Source organism: Anopheles cruzii, chromosome 2, assembly GCF_943734635.1.
Source record: "Anopheles cruzii chromosome 2, idAnoCruzAS_RS32_06, whole genome shotgun sequence".
Classification (NCBI taxonomy): Eukaryota; Metazoa; Arthropoda; class Insecta; order Diptera; family Culicidae; genus Anopheles; species Anopheles cruzii.
This window is the reverse complement of record NC_069144.1, coordinates 12555562-12578246: the sequence shown is the minus strand read 5'-3', so window position 1 is coordinate 12578246 and position 22685 is coordinate 12555562. Positions and strand designations below refer to the sequence as shown.

Here is a 22685-nt window from a genome sequence, read left to right as displayed (position 1 = left end):
GCAATCCGTTTAGAGACTGCTTGGAGACCAAGCCTTCAGTTTTGGATGTACCCAACGCCCAAAATCCTCCTTCTCGACTACATTTCAATCACATCAAACCCTCCTGCGGCTAAAGCTACTCGCGTTAAACGGGGAAATAAAACTCAAATCGTTGCCAATCCTCAAATCGTAACCCAAAAAACCTCAATCCGCATATCCGTATTGCACCTCCGAAGTCCGAAGCGAACCGTGGCAGATACAGAAAAACAATTTTCAGTCTACAGACCGTCCAGCAGCCGCCCTCCTTCTGCTGCTGGCGCAACAGGATGCCTTGCCGCGAAAGCCTCGAGCACCAATTTCTTTCCAACAAAAACTATTTCCATACATAACTCACGAAAGGTGCTCCGCAAAGGAACGCGCCGTTTCGTTTTCGGCAGCACACCGGAAGTCGATCGGACCTGTTGAGTCTAATCGCTCCCCGATACTTAAACCCTCTCTCTCTCTGTGGGGGTGGCCCCAGAACCCGGGAAGTCTCGGGACCGAAGATTGTGGAAGATGCTTTGCATATTTTTCACCTCACCGGCCACCGGTGGCCGACGACTGACGATAGTTTGCCTCTGCTTCGGGTTGTTCAATGAAATATGTTTCTTTAATAGATTTCACCACGGGCAGCACGGGAATCGGAACTAGGGAGAAGGACGTCCTGTATGTGTGTGTGTGTGTCCTGCTTAGAAAGTTGCATTTGATTGCACACACCGTTCCCGACGATTTGTCGATTTTCGGTGGAATCATTTTCGGATCAGGCCAACATGTTTATGAGGCGCGCATCGGGCGAGAACATAACACGACTGAGTGTTGGGTACTCCATCACCACCTCACACATACGGCGGGAAAGGATTGTGGTCCGGACGGATTTCCGGCTTGTCTCCCAAGCGTTCTTTTTGGTGGGCCTAGAAGCCAACAACCCTTGGCGCCTTTACTGCCCTTAGTGCCCTTAGTCCGTAAGTGGCGAATTTTGGCGAACCACCCACCGACCATCCTTTGACGGGCGGTTAACTGTGGAGCCGGTGGCCAGCCTATTTACGGCCGGTCTGCTGTGCAAACTAAACAGCCCGTTCATCTATGTAAATCGTCCCAACTAACAAGAGCCAGTCAGCCAGTCAGAGGGTCGCCCACATGAACCCTTCGCCTGCGTAACCGAACACCGTCTTTTCGTGGTGTGAGTCGCCCGTCGGTTGGTCATAAATCCGAGCCGCTGAAGACCGGAGGCAGCGGGCCCCCGGAAGGCAGGACCGTCTTCATGGCGCGTATGCCGATGTTTAATTACTCAACACTTCCGCCGTGCGCACACGCACCCGGCATTCCGTCGGTCGGGTTCTGGGATAGTGTTTAGACAAACATATAGGCGGTGAGATGATTAGAGTTGTTCGCCTCCTCGATCGCATCGGCGCCTGGTGGGGCCCACTATCCGCGCGAAGAGTCCGGAACCGACGGCCCGCTGCGAAAGGATTCGATCGAAAACTATCACGCCGGCTGCTGGATGCTGCCAAGCTCTCTCAACATCTCATCTCGTCTAATGTGGTGCGAGAACGAGACAAGAACGCACCGAAAACGAACGATCTCTCTCGGTCGCTCTCCTTGTTATGTTCCGATCCCTATGCCGATTCGATACGGAGCAACAATTTAGAAAACATTCACAGCCTTCATCATTAAACAACTGTCCCGCGATAGGATGCGCGTCGAGCTGCGCCGCGCCGTTGTTGTCGGGTGTCCTTTTTCCGGCCAACCCAGCCTGGGCTCCTGGCATCGGGGGCCTCTTCGATGTCTAACCTCCCTAGAGACCGGATCCGGAGTGCGTTAGAACCCGGACCGATCCACACCGGACACCGCTGCCAGCTGCTGCTAGCCTGGCACCGTGTGGGGCACTTCCAAAAAAGCCAAAATTTTGCCAAAACTTTCGGCCAACAATTTGGGGCCTCGGACACGCAGCTTACCTCATACGCTGGAACCGGCGGGAGTTGGGCATCGGACCGCCATCGTTTGATGTTTTCTTCTTCATCACGAGGACTCGAGGACCACCTGCAGGTGGTCCTAAACGTGCGTCCCAGGAGATCATATACGGCCAGGAGGATACCGACACGGTTTTGATACATAATTTGCCAATAAATAAACATAAACCCCAGCACAACCCCAGCTTCCGGAAGCCGGAGGGGTTTTTTGGGGACAAAGTTTTAACACTCAAAACTTTCTGGTTTCCTGCGGGCTCTGTCCAGAGTACCTGCAGCAAAACTATTTGCCCCGGAACAGGAGCGAAGCACGCGGAAGCGGAAGTCTCCAGGAAGCCCACAGAGTCGCCCTCTGTCTCTCTCTCTCTCTCCCGGTCCCGCTTTGCATATTCTATCGAACCGTAAACAGTTAATCAAATGTCTCGCCATCCCGGGCCCCGTAAGCATAACTAAGGACGGACCGGGCCACACACATTCTGGCGGACGCCAGCATAAATTGCGCACGATGGATGACCGTGATGGCCACAACCCATAATTCTGCGCGTTCTTTACGTTACTGGCCATCTAACTCATCTCCGGTGGATCCGGTGGCTGATGAGTTGGCCTCTCTCTCACCAACCTGGTGATAAACTGCACACAGGATGGGCCCGAGCCGCTCATAAAACATGCCTAAAGTGGGGCGGTGGTGCTAACTAGAGCTAGAGCATTCAACAGGTGACGGCCACTTCCGGGCCCGGGGCCTAGTCGATTCTCTTTTCTTTAACTATTTGACGGCCCGATGGCGGTACCAGGCGACCAGAACCGACCAGGGGATGGATTCTAATTTGGACTAATGCCAGGCTGCCTGTCCCCCGGTTTCTAGTTCCGTTAGAGCGAGACCGAGAGAGCGAGAGAGTGTTGCCGGATGCCTATATACCAGCGGCGCCCCGAGTAGAGTATGTAGAGGGAAAATAGTAAACTAGTTCCAATGAATACACACGAAGCACGATCCGAAGCCGAGGCGGAGGCTGGCGAGATGGAATTTCAAGGATACTGGACCGAGGCTTAAATTCCTGAACCCCGCGTGTGTGTGGGTTAGATGGAACCCGCAGAATGGGTTGGCATTCGGCACTACGAATAAGGCGCATAAAATAATGTTTTATTTATCAAATTTATCACCACCATGCTGGTGCCGGAAGACTGGCAAATGGCGTATCGGTTTGAACGGGTTCCGTTTCCATCACAAGACTCCCCCACCCGAGAGCCGCCCCGAGGAAGTATGAATTTTGGAACGGCTAACGCCCGGTAACGCTAACAATTCAACTAGAGCTCGGTGCTTCCTTCTCTTCGGACCACAATAAAATAATGTTGGAAATTTTTACCCCGAACCAACCCACGCCGGCGGGGGTCAGGTCAAAGTGAAGGATCAGCCAGCCAGCCAGCCAGCCAGACTGCTCCGGCTCCGGAGAGCGCCAGACCCGGCCGACAACAGTAATAAAATGCGTAACAAGTATTTTGGCGCCACAGCGTCCGGACCGTGTGTCGTGCGCCCCGCCCCGTCGGTGTGACCCCGCGACCCGCGCCCCGCAGGGACACTTCGTATGTAGATGAGAGCGATACCAATTACTTGTCATCATGCTCGTTTCAAGTATTATTCCCGTCCGCCGTCCTGGCCGCCGTGCCAGCGTGCCCGGCGACAGGAGACAGGAGCAATAGATAAAACGAACGGGCGACTAACGAACATGTTTAAAGAGCACACCCGACCCCCACCCGACCACCAGGCCATTTGCATTTTATGAACCATCCGGCCGTCGCCGGCCGAAGGACGCCCGGTTCCGGTTCCGGGATGATTTGCATCCAACAAACTATCCACCGGCCCGGCCCGGTCCGGGGCGACTCGCATTTGTCACTTTTCTTTCATTAAACCCGTGAGCGAACGATGAACGGTCCCCGCGCCAGGTCACCGGGACAATGGTCCCCGGTGGAGGTTGTTCATTAGGACGCCATTTTTAGAGCCGTCGGAATGGCGGGTTGATAAAACGTCAATCATTAGCCCGTGGCTTGCCGCTCGTGGTTGATAACACTGCTATAGATTGGCCCAAGAACTCAAAAAACAAACCCAATAGGATCCGAAAAGGGGGCGTACAGCCGTTATTCGATTACAGTCGCCCACCGGGAGGCGGCCCCATATGGGTGAGGGCACGGGGGCCATGCGGGAGCACTCAGCAAACACGGCTCCCTGCTGCTTCCGGTAAGTGACCGGTCCGGTCATCGTCCATTTGTGCTCGGGCGCGGCAACACGCAAGGCGTGGGGCGACGGCGACGTCAGCATCATCATTTTCTTAGGCTTCAGGATCCAAGTAGGCGAAAATAGCCTCAGCGGTCAGGTCATTCGATACTCGCTCGCTCGCTCAGGACATTGGGGGTCTTCCCGCGACCACGGAACCACTTGAGTAAAAGGAAACAAATTTGCGAGTGAGTGAGTGAGCGAGAGAGGAGATGGTGGCCGAAAAACAGAGGAGCCGGAAGTGGTCAATCCATCCATCACTCCCTCGGCGGGCAGGCAGCGCGACTTCGTGGTGCCAGTCAGGCCGAGTTTTGTTAAGCATATATTTTCATCTGGGCCTATTAAACACTTCGCTTTCCACTAATGGCACCACACACGCGTGCGGAACTCGGGACGGCGAGCGGATTAAAGCAACATATGCCTCTTCGTCGCGCAAGTGGATAGGATAATATTTCGGACGTCATCGCCAACTCAGTGGGGCGAGTGAGTCGCTCTTCTTGGTTGACACGCACGTTGCTAGGCAACGGAAACAGGCTGTTGGATGTTTGGAGTGTGTTCCCGACAAGTGTTTGGATTCCTTTTAAAGTGAGGCTGAAGTAGAGGCCTTCCTAAGGTAATCCTGGACCAATATTGGTAGTTGATTATATGGGGAAAGTATCTTCATCCAGAATAAACGTTTTTTAAAGGGGAATCTGCCATTTTGAGATATCCGTGTTCGACTGGAGGACTTTGTGGTGATTATTCTGTCAAATCTTGTTGTGCGCTGTCAAAATTCCAATCTCAGCTTTGTGTGGGATTAGCTCCAGGTCGAAAATGGGCTCTCCTTCGCATATTACGCCGTTATTGTTTCGATTCCGGTTGTGATTGTCAACCAACTTCTCATTTACCGCCCTCGCCCCAAAAAGGGGCGCCGCGTGTAAGTGGTCCACCATATTGTTTCGCTGTGGCTGTGGCCCCTCTTTTTTTCGGCGGCCGGCTTCTCCAGGGCCACCATATTGCGCCGGCCCACAACAATTGGGCATTAGGCCCCCACTCGGGTGCCAGATTTTCCGGTATCCCGACGACGGCCCCGACACCGACGACGGGCGACGTCGAAATCGAATTTTAATTTCTGCTGCTGCTGCTGCGCGCGCGTTCCATATCGACTGTAATTAGATTTTGGGACGCAAAATCTTCCGCTAAGCATATTTTCCATTAAGGCAGCGGCGGCACTACCGGCACTAGAGCAGCCCTCTCCCCCAGGAGAGCCAAATGTGTTGCGACCGAAGCGACCGAAGCAATTTGCTACTAATAACAATAATTAATATATAATGTAATATTATCACTCTGCTCTCCTGTCGTCGTCGTCGGTGCCCCGACGAACCCGAAGATCCTGGCCAGCCGCGAGGAGGTGCTAGGAATTCGTTGTGCATTTAGGGGTTGACACTGGGCTCTGCTGCGGGGACCGGCTGCATTCATGGACCGGGGGGCCCCGGGGCCCTGGGTTCCGGGGTTCTCATTTCTTCAGCTTCCGGCCCGTGGCGGTGTCAAGTGTGTGGTGTGACGTCTTCCATTGACGCCCGAAGTGGTCCCGGCCCCGGGTTCGCTGCCTTTGGGAAAATGCTTTAATTGCTTTCTGCAGCATTTCTGCGCTGAAAGCATTTTCCGGCCACCGGGACACTCGCTGGTTAACCCCTTTATCCCGGCACTGGACACCGACCGACCGGAAGGGAGGCCACCGGTGTCCGGCGTTTCATGTGAGTTACGGTACGGTGCACCGAAAATCGTCTCGGACTTCAAGACCTCGGAAGACATTACATTATTATCATTTGTCTTCTTTTCCGCTGCCCGTCTTCGATCGGGAACTTCGGGAGGGAGTAAATTGGGTGGGCATTCGGTTTCCTGTTTCGCCGGCAGCCCAGCGACTTAATTGATGGCTGCTGCTTCTGCTGGCGGACCTGGCGGATGATGGGTCTCGGTTTTCCCACAGCAATTTTGGCCCCCAAACTGGGAGGCTTTTAATGGAATCGAGAGTATTCGAGAAATATCGAATAGCCCGAGAACCCCCCGGCCGACGGAACGCAATTCGATCCTGATTGCCAGATAGCGGCGCAATAATGATCGGAAAGAGGGCCCCCTCCGAAACGTATCGATGGCTCCCGGGCCCCTTTCACTTTCTTTCTTTGCCGCCGCTGAACGGGAAAAAGATGAAGTTAAGGACATAATTTCCGTGTGGCGGCACGTGGCGGTCCAGGGTCTATGCAAAAAGGCGGGGGACCGAAGGAAATGAATAATAAAAGTAAACGCCAAAACTGCCCTTAAATCACGGCGCACCGCCGGGTGTGTGTATGGTAATATTGTGTGCCACCTGCTGGGTTCCTCGGTTCCAGGTCCAGGAGCAACAGGTTAGAAAATGGACGGAAATGGACGGAACCGGAAAAGCGATTTCTGGTTCACCCAGCTTTCTTCGGGGGACACTTTCTGTCACCACGGACACGGTCACCATCCTTCGGGAAGGGAACGGATTTGAGATTTTTTATTAGATTTACGTTAAAAATGGCCGCCCGGGCCTGAACACAAAGGTGCAGGATTTATGGTCGGCCTCTCGGCTGACATGCGCTGCGCGTCCGTCACTTTCGATAGGAACGGAATTAACCTTTCTGAAAGCGTGTGTGTGTGTGTGTGCGATCCAGGACCGTCATCACCTTCGCTGGCGCCGAGTGCCGGAAGAGCGTGACGATAAAAAGGGGTTCCGGGCGGGTTGAAATATATCTTTTACGATTGTTGTTTTTCCTGTTGACCGCACCCCGACCGCGCGCCACCCGCGGCGTGTAATGGCAAATGTCAATTCTTTTAATTTCATCACACACATTTTCCACCGAGCGGCTGGCTGGCCAGTCTTGGTCCACCGGAGCGAGCAAGAGATTCCCCGGCATGCACAGGCGCCCGGCGGTTCCAAATGCACTTTACCATCCATCGAGCCATCCATCGGCAGTCCGTTCGGCAGTCAAGGACCTGGCGCTGACCTGGCGGTGCAATTGACTTGCTGGCTGGTTCGCTGGAAAAGAGTGGAAATATCCATTTCCGTTCGTTCGCCTGTTTTATTGACCATTTTGTACCGTGTCCTTCCCCCCGGCGACACACAAAGCGGGTTGCGCTCGGCGGGTTGGGTGTTGTGTGACTCCGGTCGGGTTTTGTTTGCCCCGGAGGTTTTTATTAATCTCTCAGACGTGATGCCATTACCATGGTCGGTTTCATTTTTATCACACACACACGTCACCGTTTCGCTTCGGAGAGCATCTTTCGTGTTCTCCGGTGGTCGGTCACGTGGCGCACCAGGCGTCTCCATCGGTTCGCTAAATTATCACATCGCTTTGCCCTGACCCTTCTAGTCAACTTTCAATCGGGGTGATTGGGCGATTTAATCAACGGACAAATCAAACACGACCACCTTCTTTTTCCCCGAGCGGATTCAAACTAATGAAGAGCTTAAAGAGAGCAAAGGAACTCTCGGTGCGCTCACTTAACGGCGTCCGGCGCGTCGTCACTGTGCGCTGCGGGTTGTCGTTTATGTTGCAAAACGGAAAAAACGAGTGTATCAAAACGAGCAGTTTAGCATGCAAATCGGTTCTGTATCGCACGGCAAATGAACGAACGCTGTTGCCTTAATGCCGCCAAACATTACCGTTCGCTCCCATGGCTGCCCCGAAGATCCCAATCCGGGGAAGTTTAAGATTAATACCGGCGTCATCGGCGAGGCCGAAGCAATGCAGACGCACCGAGCACACGGGAAACCCAGCCCGACGAGGGGGGGCGAGTCCTACAATAAAGTCCTCACCCACTGCGCTGCGCTGTTCCTGAATGGGTGATCGTCAACGGCATCGTCACCGTTATTGTCGCCGACGTCGTCGACTATCATCGTCTCACTACGCTCGCTAATGATAATGACGCTGAGAGCATATTATCGAGGACATACGCCACCGGCGGCGGCCATGGGGGCATCACAGATTTTATTTTTCATTACGTTTTTTGGGGGGTTAAACATTTTATGGGCTCCCCCTCCCACACGGTCCACGGAGGGAGAAGAGCAAGTTGGTTCGTTTTTTGGTTTATTGAAATTGTACCGTTACCCGTCGTCGCCAACATCTGTAATCATCATCACGGATCGCAAACGAAGGGAAACAGGATCAACAATGATAGTGGCCAGCGCCGCCAGTGCCGGGGACAAACTTAGCATAAACAACAATTGCTGGCGCAAACGCCTCAAGACGCCCACAAACAGAAGTAGTAATAAAAGGCAATAATAAAATTTCATGTAAAATACCACTCAGGGAAAGAGATAGAGCGGGAGGGAGGTTGGTCATTAGAGCGTGTGCGGGAAAAATGGTGAAAAATATGTTATAATTTACTGTCGCCAGCTTTTCCATCCATCCGTCCGACTCTTGAAGACGCTGCTCCGAGATGCGCCTAAATGGCTGCAACACGTCGAGCTCGCTCGCACTATAGGGAATTTTTATGGGATATTTATGTGAGACTTTTTCAACGTTTTTGTTTTCTTTGCAAGTTTTTTGATTAAATTCAACATTTTGTGTGTAATACGTTTTTGTAGTGTACTCTACTAATTCCCGATAAAAAAATGTACAAGCAATGCCAAACGAGCATATTTGATTCTTTCATATCAAAGAAGGATCCATTACCTTTCTAATGATGTATAATATAGCTAAGATGATAGCTAACTTATCTATTTTAGTCAAATATAACCAAAAACTTCACGTTTTCTCCATAGTGGTTCGCGTGCTCGAAGAAGACCCCATTTCCGTAACGCTCCGTTAGCGTTATGAGTCGCCCGGGATGGGCGGAGATGAACTCTCGCATCTCATTAGAATTTGCAACATTATCATCATCATCATCATCATTGCCGTCAAATTGTCAGTATTTTATGCGGAGTGTGTCTTCCCGTTCCCGAAGCGGCTCGGTCTCAAAGTGTCAAATCCAAGCAATCCTGTGGAGAAACCACGGGACACTCGTAGAGCGCTGTGTGTTGCAGTAGGCGTGGTGGCGAAGCTTTAGAGCTTGCGGACCGAAAAACTGTCAATTACGCCTCTCCGGAGCAATGCTTGTGGCGGCGGTCATTTATTGTTTCGCACGGTTTTTATTGTGTCCCCAATAAATCCCCCCGGTTTGTGGTTCGAAAAAAGCGTTTCATCAACCCTCGTGACGGTTGTTTGGGAAACGTTTCGTAGTTCGGAAGGCACCGCGACCGACCGAGACTGGCTGAGATGTTGGTGATCCTGGTTCTGAAAGGTGGCGGCGGCGAAGATTGAGTAGTTTTTCGTCCCGTTTTAGCCCCCCCGCCCTGGCTGGGGCAAAAGTTTCTGGAGTGCATTTTACACTCCCCAAGATGGCGGCTTGGACGACGACGATGACGACGGCCAAAACTCCAAACACCGAGGTGTGACACACCGGATGGAAGGTGTCCCCAAAACATGCACCGAAACATGCTCTGATGGTAAAGTTTTTCCAGGTTTTTTGCTTGCCTACCTGTGTGACCGAGGACAGGGGATTCAGGTTCCGCCGCGTGTGACAGAAAACCGGCAGCGGTTGCTTCTGGCAGTCTGGTCGGATCCGACGAGTGACATTTCACCTTCGGACGAGATTTTGTTGTTTCTTTTTCGGTTCGCTGCCACACACACACACGCGCGGTGATGCTTGGGAAGGTGGTTTAAGACAGGACTATATACGGTGAGCCATAGGACACGTGGTGTGGTAGGTATCCGCCGAGAGGTACCAGCGCAGCTGAACCGAAAATAATTCACCGAAGCAAAACCCGGAACACCCGGAGGTGAGTGTTTCGCGAAGCTCACAAGGATCGCTAAGGAATTAAACTGCGAGCTTCGTGCTGCGAGTGGAACGGAGAACAGGGAGGTGGCGGGCATGGCCAAGTAACGACAAAGTGGCGCACCGCGCCTGGTCCTGAAAGCGAAGACATGTTTCTTGTGGCTGACAATAATTGCTGTGCCGGTGAAGGGAGAGCCCTGAAGCCTCTGGCATCCTTCACCCGGGATGGCGGCGGGAAAGCGATTTGAGAGATTTGAAGTGGTCGCCTCGGTCGCGAAGCAAAAAGAAAACCCAGCGTCCGCCACTGATGGGTTTGAGGGATTGAGGCTGTCAAAACATGTCTTCCTCATTCGCGACATCATGTCAGGAGCGCGGTCCCGCAGAGCGGAACCGAAACTACAAGTGGCCCGAGTTTTCCTCCGTGTCATGCCCACACGGAGAGAGAGAGGGAGAGGGCGAAGAGCGAGAGGAGGATAAATAATTGAACGGATCCTAGAGGCGGATTTTCGAGGACAATTGGCTTCATGACACGGTGGAGGGAAAATTTATGACCCATCCACCGCCCATCGGACACTCCGGGCCGGAGCCACGGGGACAAAGTTTATTTGAAAATTTGAAAGTCACCCCATGCAAACACACACACACGCCCGTGCGGGGCTGTCACCAAAGGCTTACCGAGGACCGGGACCGGGACCGGGTGACAAAATAGGCGTTCGATGATTTTCCAAAGCGCACACACCCTCGTCAAGTGGCGGACCGGCAAACCCCTTTGGCCGATATCGGATCGGGGTCCCACATCATTACCACCTCCCATCATTGGAAGGATCTTGAAGAAAAGCCCTCCTACCGGGGCGAAGACATGCGTGGACCGGGCCCGATGGAAACTAAAATTTATGGCACAAATGGTAATCCTTTTTTTGGCCCGGGAAAACCCACCGGCCCGGGGATCGATTCCTCGATAGTGCGCACGCGGCGGTCGTGCTGTGGCCAATTTTGGACAATTATTTTAAATGCGCCGGCCGCCGGCACGGAATGGGCGAAAAGGTGATAAATTCTAATTCAAGTGTTTAAGCGGCCAACGGACAACGGTTGACGTGTGCGAATTCCGAACCCCGGAAAAGGTTGGTCCGCCGGATCGGGCTGGAGCATAACAGTGTGGCGCTACTTTTTTCTGTTGGGGAACGAAATGAAACAAAGGTTACAAACATCGTACAAAAGCCCGATGACGAATGGGCTGCTGGACGGGGCGGAACAACCGTTACATCCTGTCGTTGTTGACTTTTGGCCTTTGTGTGCCGTAAGACGAACGAAGGCCGCCGCCACTGCCGTCGTCGGTATGATCTATGTCCTGTTGGCATGACACACGGCAGGGGATTTAAAGAATCATTATGGGAAAAATTAAGAGGACACTCCGACGGGCAATAAAATATCCCGGCTCACGGCACACACAAGCCACGGATACTACAACTCAATTAAGGATATTACTCCCCCGGGGAACGGCCAAAATGTTGTGGCCGGCCGGCCGGCCGGCCGGAGGACTGATTTGATTAATTGGGTGTGCGCTTCTAAAACTTGTGTCCTTAATATGTTTGTCAAAAAGGGTACGGTGCTACTTGAGCGCCAGACAAACTACGAAGGTAACTTGGATTGATTTAGAAAAGGGTCTTTAAATTCCAGAACTCGTACGCATACATCACTCTAGCAAGTTAATATTAACAAACAAATTAAGATCATTTTGGGCCATTCTGAAACAAACCAAAAGAAGTCTTCTTTTAAATTGAGAACACGAAGTATCACCGTAAGTGCCGTCAACAACGAACGAAAAAGGAAAGGTGAGCTCTTCTAATCTTCCAACTTCTAACTGTTTTATTCGAATTACAACTTATATAAGTCTTGGGGCAGGAATGCCATGCTTGCTGCTCATCAATAATCTGACTCTTCAACTTTCATTTAAGTATCATTTACTTTATGCTGACGATCTCAAGTTGTTTTAGTCTGTACGTAATTCGTTTGATTGCCTTAATTAGCAAGCCTTGCTTGATCGCTTTGTAATAAATGTAATAAAATGTCCGTTAATGTCAGTAAGTGTAATGTTGTATCATTTTCAAACAAAAAGCATCGGCTCTTCTGATGCTGAGGACAATTCAATTTGACGTGATCCGTGCCTTAGGTAGATTCAGTTTCGCATGCACGAATGCGAAGCTGAAACTTAACACGCACTATGAGGACATGATTAAGGATGCCTATGCTAGGCCACAGTATTATCCAACAGAGTTCTGAGTTCCAGGGTGTTACGTGTCTAAAAGCTGTCTTGTCAGTCCGATCCGATCCGAAATGGCCATCATAGGGACAAATTGTAGTTGATACTGATTTAAACATTGAATTTTAATCCTTTTTAAGAAACGAATGAATGACGGGAACGATGCGATGAATGAAGCAACCCAAAAAAGGTGATCAAGAGTGTTATTGAATATTGGGACGTCGTGATAGAAGAAAAAAGATTATCGATAAAATAAAGGTACCTAACAGAGCGTCTCACCAACAGGACCTCGAAGCGAACCGCTACTTCCCATTCGGACCAAAAATAAGAAAATGTTGACCTTTTCCAAATGATTACGCAAATCCGCAACAAGTTTGCCGCAAAACTTCGTTTAAGCCACACACACACACCTGCTGCCACCCATTTCGATTGTTTAACGGACTCGTTGTGTGTGTGTGTGCGGTTATGTTTTGCAAAACTTACTTCATAAACCAAACCCTCTCTCTCTGCCCCTCTCTCGCCCTGTATTGGACCCCGTTGTGGTACAAAGCCGCCACTCTGGGGCTTCAAACGGAGCCCACAGACCGACCGACCACTTTGTCAAGTCGTCGTCGTCGTCGGTGAGTTGCCAACAACACAATTGTTTGTTGCCGGGCCCGGTGGTTGGCCAGGACACCGCACAAATATATATTATACCTTCCGGCAGCCCGGCGACAAAACGGAAACAAAACGAAATCTCGGCCATAATGGCGGGAAAGGTCCTGCAAAGGACACTTCCTGAAGGATCGTCATCATGCACACGAATGGTGCGCGGTGCGGTGCAGCCCCACACGCAACGGGCGCTGCAACGTGACCGGGCTGTCCCGGCACGTGAGCCAACTCTCGGAATGGGATGGCGTTCTGTGTCCGGACAGACTTGTCTGAGGCCATCAATCGCTCCTGGCTCCCATATCCGGGCCACGTGAGTGTGCACGAACCCCGGATGTCCAACAAGTGGTTTGCCCGATTGCCCATCCCCTTTCGGCCGCCCTTTCGAAAGAAAAATGAAGTCCCGGAGCAAGAGGGAAGTTTCTCCATTTCAAAGTTTGCTTTTCGGTTGAGAAACACGAAACCCTCCAAACAATGAGCCAACCCCCGAAAAAGGGGTGAAAAGGGAGGGACCCGGGGGGCGCCGGAAATGTTTGCCGCGTTTGTTTTGCGTAGAAACGCCCGGCAATCGAAGCAGATGTTTCCTTCGAGAGAGGTTCTTTCGGCTTCCGTTCGAAAGGATGTCAATTATCCCTTACTTCATTAAGCGGTACAATTAGCACCGGGACGGGTCGGGGGCCGAGGCCGAGGTGGGGTGTGGCAAACAAAATCACTCAAGTTGTCAATTCTGCTTAGCAAGTACCACTTCCTTCCTGCGCGCCGTAAGAGGCAGCCCGAGCGCCTCAATTACGGTCCGGGACACGGGGGAAATGGCGCCGTAATTACTCCTCACCACCCGGTAACCCTTTCGGTGGGCGGCACCAAGCTAGTTCCGTGGCGTATCTTTCAATTTGTTTCTGTCAAGAAAAAGACATTCCATCAGAGTCGCGCGAAGGAGAGTTGTTGGAAGTGTCACTTTTCCAAATCACTTGGCTCCGCCGCGGGTTGCGCGTTGATTACGTTTTTTATTTAATTACGCCATAAATTGAGTATCGGGAGCGGGCTGACTGGGCGGTCAGGGCGGAACTTACCTCCAAGTGACGATGGCATTCTGCCACTTCTGGCCCTGGATCACGTAGCGGCGGAAGCGGCGGTTCCCGAGCCGCCGGTCGTTCGATGGCAGGAAGTCCAGCGAGTCCGGAACGTCGGGCGCTCCGCACCGGGGCTTCCGCATCAGCTCCAGCGTGGCCTCGTCGACCGTTCCGGTCGGTTCCAGGTTGCCATACACCTGTCCGGGACGCCGGGAAAAAGGCAGCTCGTGAGTCCCGTGGCCAATTAAATAAATCCGCTCGAATGGCCGTCGCCTTACCTGCAGCTTGCGCACGGCTTGCTGTAGCTCCTCGATTGTCCGCAGGTTCCCCGTCTCGATGTTCGACCTCTCCAAATACCCGTACCGCATTAGATAGTTTTGCTGAAAGAGAGACAAAAACATTGATTGATTTAAAATAACGGAACGAACAAAATAACAAAACTGAAAAAAAGTTTCTTTGCGCGCGATCCTGCCAGGAGTCGAACCTGGAATCTTCTGATCCGTAGTCAGACGCGTTATCCATTGCGCCACAGGACCGGTTGGTAGCTGTCGGCGTTCGAGACGGTATAAGTAGCACACACGCGAACCCATCGTCGTTTTGTGCTGTTGCAGATTAAAATAGAAGCTACAGTATGGTGTTGCACGACATGCCACTGGCGTCGCGTGACGTCAGTGTACGAAATTATTTTCCAAACAAAAAGTAATTCGCTGAATTGCTGAATTCAATCGATTTATCGATTTATCGATTTTTATCAAACGAATTGATTACTACGGCGCGTCTAAATGTTGAATCACAAGGGGCCTTTACTGCCCACATATTCCTTTCAAGCCCTATCGAAATCCATCATCGAAATTGAGTCTTTAAAAACCGATAACGTCGTAAAGGTTAGTCTGTCGGGGGTCCATAAATAACGGAAGTGGACAAAAATAAACTCATCGAGGGCTGGCCGACCGTTCGACGGCACACAGACGCTGGGCTGGCTGGGGACAAGTCAATAAAAATCAATTCGATAGCAATTGAATTACGAGCCAACCCTTCGGCGGCGGAACACAGCATATAGCGCCAATTGTCCAGCCAGGCCAGCGCGACAGTTAAAACAAAGCCCACGATGAAAAAATGTGCATCCTGCCGAACGCTGTCCCTCGGGGGGTGCCGCCGCCACCGCCGATAAGTGCAGCGGATGTCCTCTGCAGGCGGCAATTTAATAGAGTCCTTAAGGTAGAAATTGGCCAGCCCACCACCAACCAGTTGCATCGGAGTTTCATTCTCTTTCTCGCGCTCGCTTGCCTCTCTGTCCCCTCCATTGGTTGAAGTTCAAAAGCCACAAACGGTTGCTGACAATTTTTACCGCCCTCCAGAATGCGGTCCTTGGTTTGGTTTCTTCCTCCTCCGATCGACGGTTCGACTGCGGTCTCGTAATCGAATTGTCCCCGGCCGACCGACCGACCGACGGAAGGAACGTTCCCCGGCAGGGGCAGCAGCCTTCAGGCGCCACATCTTAATCAATTTCAATTAAGTGCGTTTCAGCGAGGGCGCCCGTCTTCGCTGGGCAATCGAATGAAAGGCTGACGAAGTCGCTAAAATACGGTGCTAAACTATATTGCTGAGGCTCTAGTGGGCCCACCAGCCCACATCCGGTGAACCGGCGGCCGGTATTTAAAATTACGGAAATCGTATCAAAGAACCTTTCAGCCCTAATTTCCGCCATCGTCTGTGAACCTCTTGGAGAGCCTTAAAAACCATAGGACTATTATTAGGACCTGTTGCAAATGCAACCCAGCGGCTCCTGATCGACTGAGCCAATGATCAGCTCCCGACCGAGCGCTCCGACTGAGCGCCATAGGCGCCACGTTCGGGGCGCTCGCGAGACCCGCGCGCAGTAACTCCGACGAAGGAATCAGGGATAAAAAGGGAGCCAAATCGAGCGATAAGCGGGTTTGTTAAGCAAGTTTTAAGCGGAGTGCAAGAGCGAGAGATTTAAGCGAGTTTAAACAGAGTGCAAGAGTCAAGTTGCATAATCAGTGCCAGAAATACACGAGTTTTTTAACTCCAGAAACTCCCGAACTAAGAAACCTAAAAAAGGAGATTAAGAACCTGACTTGGCCTTCTACCATCCACCATCTACTTGGCTACCCGTTGCATTCGCAACAGGACCAGCTTAGGCTCTTGAAAAGGACTCTCTAATTACTCTGTTTTTTAGTTAAAAAAACTCAAAAGAAACAACCGACCCTTGATACGCAGACACAATCAGAGAAACACCAAAATCGACGGTCCCCCGAACGACTCCTTAGTTCCCGCAAACTCCGTGTCATAACTTCTGCAAACGAAATTGGGTGTTGAACAAACTATTAAAACGGTTCCGACAGACATTAGACGGATCGATTTCGGGGTTGACATCGGATCATCTCCCGGAACGACCGGAACGATTTGCATACCCCGTTTCGTTGCTCCGCCTGGCAAATGTCCTTTTTCTAGGAGGACTAAAAAAAGGACCGAGCAACGAGACCGGGCATTGATTGGGAGGCACCGTTGAAAGACTGCCGTCGAGGGGCCATAAAAGCGAACGACAACCAGTTCTCTCACTTTCTCTATTTTTCTTTCTTTCTTTCTAATCAGAAGTGCTGACTGACTCCGTTGCCAATTTTTCTGGCAAAGCACAAACGGACCGAAAGAAACTACCCTTTTTTCTGGGTGTCCCCGTTGTGACCAAAAACAGTGTCCTGATCCGGTCGTCGCTTTGAACAGGATTTTTATCACATTTCGAGCACCCTCTCAACGACAACAACGTGTACATCTTCCGTTCCGCTGACGGATCTAACGTTCGTGAGGTCAATTCGACACCCATTAGGCACCACACATTGCGGAAAAGGACTATAAATATCGAATCGGCTCTAACGGACCCACAAACAAACCGCCAACAGACCGACGGTTATTGAACGATTGCGGATTACGTCAAGTGAAGAGCGGCCCCCCTTGATGTCCACCCGCTTGAGGTGACCGAAACAGAGCCAATAGTTGTGACAACGTCAATCGCAACCGGGTCGCCACCATTCTCTTACGTCAACTCCCCGACGGACACCGAGGGATGTTAGTTAAAATCCGCCTGTCTGCGGGTGGGTGGGCCCCGGCGGTACACCTGGCAGGCTGCCTGAAGTTGGCAGCCCGACCGATTGATGGAGCCGCCCCCTGCTGTGGAGCGACTCCTGAAAAGCGAAATTGGTCTGATTGAGATTGATTTCAAGTGGATAAATTTCAACGGCGGCTCGGGAAGGGCGACTGTGACGGGGGGAAGGCCAACCCACGCCTAGGCCAGGACATAAATGTGAGGCTCTCTGAATAGAACCTGCACTCGAGGTCCTGCGGCCAGACGATGATCGGAGGCCGAACTTGTCCCCGTGTGGAGGATATGATATGGATTTTATATTTTATTGTTAGCTTCGGGTCCGTCCCGGGTGTCCTCTCTGGGGGGGGAAGGGAGGGAGGGATGTGTTTCTGTGCAGGACACGTGCCGAAATTCACCGACCGCTATTGACAGTCTCTATTACGGGACGACAATAACTACATCACTCGAGAGAGTCAAGTGGTTGGTTTTTAGACGACCTAGAACAGCCAGGCCAGGCCATGGGTCATTCGTTCGGCACATTCCCGGGCGCAATGTGATTGACACACTCGAGGCCGGGCGACTCAGCGTGGCCACATAACCCATTGGGCTATGTACAAGCCGAACCCGAAACGTAAATACCGGAGTCGCGCCGTGGTCACAGCATACCGGATCGGAGCGCTGAGAGGCTGAGCCTGCAAGTGACAATATTTCACATTTCACGGACGGGGAAAGAGGGAATGAATGTCGGACAATGAGGCGCCACCCAGCCACACACTGGCATTCGGTCGGTCAATGAGAGAGAGAGAGCGATGTGAATATGTTTTATGCTTTCGCCAATGCCAGTGCTACATTTGTGCACCGGGAATGACTAATTAAACGCGAGTCCGTGATGGTTTTCGGGAGAAATAAACACAGCAAAACAATGACACTGTTCCGTTTGTTACTTTCGTTAACGGAGCGGGTCAATAAGTTGTGTAGCTAAATGTTGATAAACCAATTAAATTAACATTCAATACTCATCGCAATAGTCGCCTACTACAGAGATGAATGTTTTAGTACTTTTAGTATTCCTTTTAGAACAATTTTAGCACTTGCTAGAAGCTACAAAAGTTTGTAAAGATGATTTTGTTTCAATCTAATACTTATTCCAATACTTTTAGGAATTCTGTAGCGCAAAATGTGATCCCTTAGGGTGATGGAAGGTCCACCAACCCTGACCATAAAATAGGAAATTGCTGGATGAATTATTGAACACGCGGGTTACGCGCTCTGACGCTCGGCAATAAAAAATCGAAATGCTGATTAACGAACCGCTTTAACCGCCGCCCTGTTTAGTTCGCCCGGTTCGTCCGGCCGGCCAGGATTATGATGGAAGCACGTCGAACAAAATCAGGCACGTCCGCTGTTTGCGATCGATTTGCGCACGCCATCATCCCGCATACTGACGCCCGCAGTGCAGCGTCGGATGCACTTTTGACGTCAACCAACCCGGCGGGGGTTGTGCCTCTGCCTTGGCCTCTTTTTCCTGGCACTCCGCTGGAAGCTGGAAGTTTCTGTTTCCGGCTTTCATCCGCCCGGCCACCATGGGCAACCAACAATGGAACTCCGTGTCTCCGACGTAAATGGCCACCAACCAGAGCTGTGGTCCGGCGTTGGTGGTGGACGTCACACTGAGTGCATCGAAAAATGCACGTCCGTGGTTTTAAAAACAAAGTCGCCAACGACGTCGCCAAGTGATCACGAACGCGTAACGACGTCTCCGCGCGCACACTGCTTTCTGATTCAATTAATGCACCCTACGCCATCGATAATCAATTTTCTTCGTCCCTTCCTTGGGCCCGTTAAATGTAACGTTTCTTAAAGAAAAACATGGACAGCACTCGCGGCGGCACGAAACAACATCATCGGTTCGGGTCGTTCAAATTGTCATTCTGGAGGACATTCCCGGACGGTCGGAGAAGAGGACTTTCTTTGGCTCTCGTGCCCAAAAACAATAGCGCGGGGAGCGACTGTTTATCCAATAACGATTATTGTAGCATAAACGTAAATGTCGTACACCATTTGGATTGGCCGCCCGCAATTGGCCATTGGGGACCCCTGCGATCCTTACCACCATCAAATTCATCTGCTTCCGGTGCCCTTTGTGCTGCCCACCATTTGGCGGGTATTTGTTTTATGCCCGTTTATAGGGAAATTTTATGGTTGCGATCGGTTTTATCGGCTCTGCCACGATTTTCTCCAGCAACGGGCGGGCGAAAGTGCATCATGTGCGATCTTCTGCATCATTGGGCTGCAGTTTGTGGGAAACGATCGGGAAAATGCCCTCCCGTTGGATGTTAAATTGATTTCCGATACCCTGCCCTGTTTAATAAACGATGTAACGACTTTGAGTGTCTTCTGTTTAACTTTTACAGTATCACCTAATATTAAAGAACCCTAATGTCTCACTGTCTGATTTGTGAGTTTGTCGAGACCTCAACGCACCCTATTCAGATTCGGATAATCTTACGAAGTTATTTTCTGCTGCTCACAGAACCGTTACTTTTATTTCGTAGAGCAATAAAAAGAAAGACACTTCTTGTAGAATGCAGATTGAAGCAAAATTGGCACCTTCTTTCCGACTCCTCGAGGCAATAAACGGCTCTCTCTACTGACCAAACAGCGGACGAATGTGTTGCTCCTTCAAGTGCAATTCCTTCATCCGCCCTGGAAGGTCCGAAGAAACATCACTTCCCACGGGAAACAGACAGAAGAGAGAGCGAGAGATTTGTGATACGAAAATACTATGTAACTGCAATTGCTGCGGTCCCAGTTGAGGTCCCGCCGGGCGCAGAAGAAATAAAAGAACCAATAGAGAAACAAAAAGCACACTCAGGACGACTCGGGGAACTTAAATGGTGCGCGAAAATGTCTTTCGGATTTCGCCGCCAAGTAACGACGATGGCGGCGAGCAGGGGCTCCCTACAATGTGTGCCATTTCGAGCGAACGAACCACTATTTCGCACCGAAGGCGATAAGAAGATTGCACTTTTTATCACCCCGAGGGGAACCACTCCGAACGACCGACCGAGGACGGGAGGACATTCCGGGCCTGACGGGTACCTTTAAGGAGCGCAGCGCGGCGGCACTTACTTCACGTGTCCACGTGTTAAATTCCGTGCCATCTTGTGCGACGACGACGACGACGGTGACGGTGGCCGCCAACGATATCATTTATTGCCGAACTAACTTGCAACTTTGCAAATGTTTTTCCGAACATTTCCAGGGCCCAGTTCCTTGACTGGAGTGTGTTTTTCTTGCCCAGCGCCCCAGCCAGTCATTTCCGCCCAAAGGGTCTCTCACTCTTCCTTTCCGGGGCGTGGGATGTCCTTTTTCGGTAGGGAATCGAGATTTGAGCGGTGCTTCGTCGTCGTCCAACTTGCGAGTTGTTTGAAACGATCCCGATCCGTGGTTCGGTCCAGAGCGGCGATAAAAAGTCGAAAATTGTTTATACGTTTGCGGTTTTTGGGGTCTGTTTTCTGCAAAACGATCAGAGGGGTCACATTTCGGGAAACCCCCGGTCCGCGACTCCGTAATATGATGCCTTTCGAATGAAGTTCTCACTCGGGATCAGAAAGGTTTGCTCCCGCCCGCCCCCCAAAAAAAGGACGAAAACAAGGAACCTCCAACACGACCTTCCGGTGGTGCGCCAACACACAAAGCCAACGCGGGAAGCGCCCGCACCGGAGTAACAAGTTGCCGGGGGACGGGCTTTTCTCGCCCATTTCTTGTCACACACAAAACCATCATCAACCATTTGCAGTGAGGTGCGGTGTGTGTGTGTGTGTGTGTGTCAGGGACGGGACGTTGAGATTTCTATCGGGGCCCCGAATCGCCGCCATCGAGCGCCTTGTCGTCGAATGCGATAAATATTTATTTGCCTTTGTGCCCGCGACGACCACTTCCAAAGACGCTGCTCCGAATCGTTCGACATCCGGCGGCGAACGTTCCGAAAACAGCACGCACGCGAATCGGGAATCCACAATCCGAATCCTGCCCAGGACGAAATCTTTGCGCATTTCCGTTTGCGCACACCATAAAACGGGAGGTTCTTCCGCAGGACCTTCCGCGGGAAAGCCCCCCACGCTCGCACGGGCAACGTTTTTTTTTATTACTTTTGCGCAAATAATGGTTTATTATCGGCGGGAAGGGTAGTAAACGGTTCGTTATCGACGCCCGCGGGTCGAAGCCGGCGACGAGAGAGTGTAGTGTCAATTTGATGGTGAATTTATTTGGTTATTGAACCATCGGAGGGGGCCCAAACAATGCGAACCCCCAGTCCTTCATCACTTAATCACACAAAATGCCCTCGTCGTCGTCGGATGTTGGTTCGAAGTTACGCATTTCTTTGTTCTCGGAATGCCCAACTTTTATGCGCCAAAACTTGTTTATGCGCTTTCCCGCCGCCGAAGGAGGTACACACTAAGAGCGCAGATTTGTCCCGCAGGGTTTTGCGGGTCGTTAGACGATAGGGTTTCACACCCAGACACGATTCACGGGAGTTTTCTTGTCGAGTATGCAGCCCCCGGATTATGCGCGATTACGATAACCGAATGCGAAAATTGGATTCCCACGTTAACAACCATTCGCTTGATCTTCTTCTCGCGATCGCAATAACGACCTCTTTGTACTGGAACATCGGTCCCGTGTCCTGATTTCGCTTGCTGCACCCGAACTGCATTCACTAACAAGTGGCCCCATTAAATGCGAAGGAAAGTGATACGCCAATCGCGTAAGACAAGCGAACAGAACCGTTTTATGAGTACCTGCTTCTTTATGGCCACCTTAAGCACCGCACGGCTTACCAGACCAAACTTCTGCTAACGGCCCCCTTTTACTGCTTGCGCCGCTGCTTTGGGTGAGAATTCGTTGTGCCAAATGCTTTATTGGTACTATTAACGGCCATAACAGTAAAAGGCCGCTAGTAATTACCGTGAGTGTGTCCGGGGGCTTTGGGACATCTTCACTTTCTCCGGTCAAAGACACGGCGGCAAGTCCACCTGTGCATGATTAATGGTCATAAACGTCAGTAAATTCGCCAGCCGAAACGGCCGACCCATAAATCCATCTGCCCAAAAAACTATCCGAGGCCTAATCATAGTGGACGCCCCTCGCCAGCACCTCAATAAAAACTGTTGCTCCAAGAGGATGGCACACACAGGCACACACATTGTCGGATGGATGCTAAATAATTAATGATTCCGGCAGAGGATTATGAGCGCCCAAAGTCGCTTCAAATATGTTGACTTTACTTGGACGGGCTTGTTACTGAGACTGACACATATTAGAAGCAGGTCCTGCGAAGGAAACTATTTCGCGCCAACAATTCGCGCAAACAATGCATTACGTGAGCATAATTTACGAACTTCGCGAAGTTGCCGACACGAGATTCAAAAGGACACAGACACGACGACGACGGGGCGATCGATTCCGCCCGCTCGACTTGTGGCGCCAGATTTTAAACTCAACAGCGGCGCCGCCGACAGTGTATGCAAAT

At 51.3% G+C, this 22685-nt stretch overlaps 1 protein-coding gene and 1 non-coding gene across 2 annotated transcripts in view; both read right to left on the bottom strand.

Annotated features, from left to right (window-relative positions):
- LOC128277722 (matrix metalloproteinase-2) overlaps positions 1-22685 on the bottom strand; it is a 165783-nt gene that overhangs the window by 112437 nt on the left and 30661 nt on the right. The window contains exons 2-3 of the mRNA XM_053016227.1: positions 14325-14426; positions 14047-14243 (exon numbers count right to left, since the gene is read on the bottom strand). Coding sequence (XP_052872187.1) covers positions 14047-14243; positions 14325-14426 — 299 coding nt within the window. The remainder of the gene's footprint in view (positions 1-14046; positions 14244-14324; positions 14427-22685) is intronic.
- Trnar-acg (transfer RNA arginine (anticodon ACG)) lies at positions 14510-14582 on the bottom strand. Its single transcript has one exon. It is a non-coding gene; the product is annotated as a tRNA-Arg (tRNA).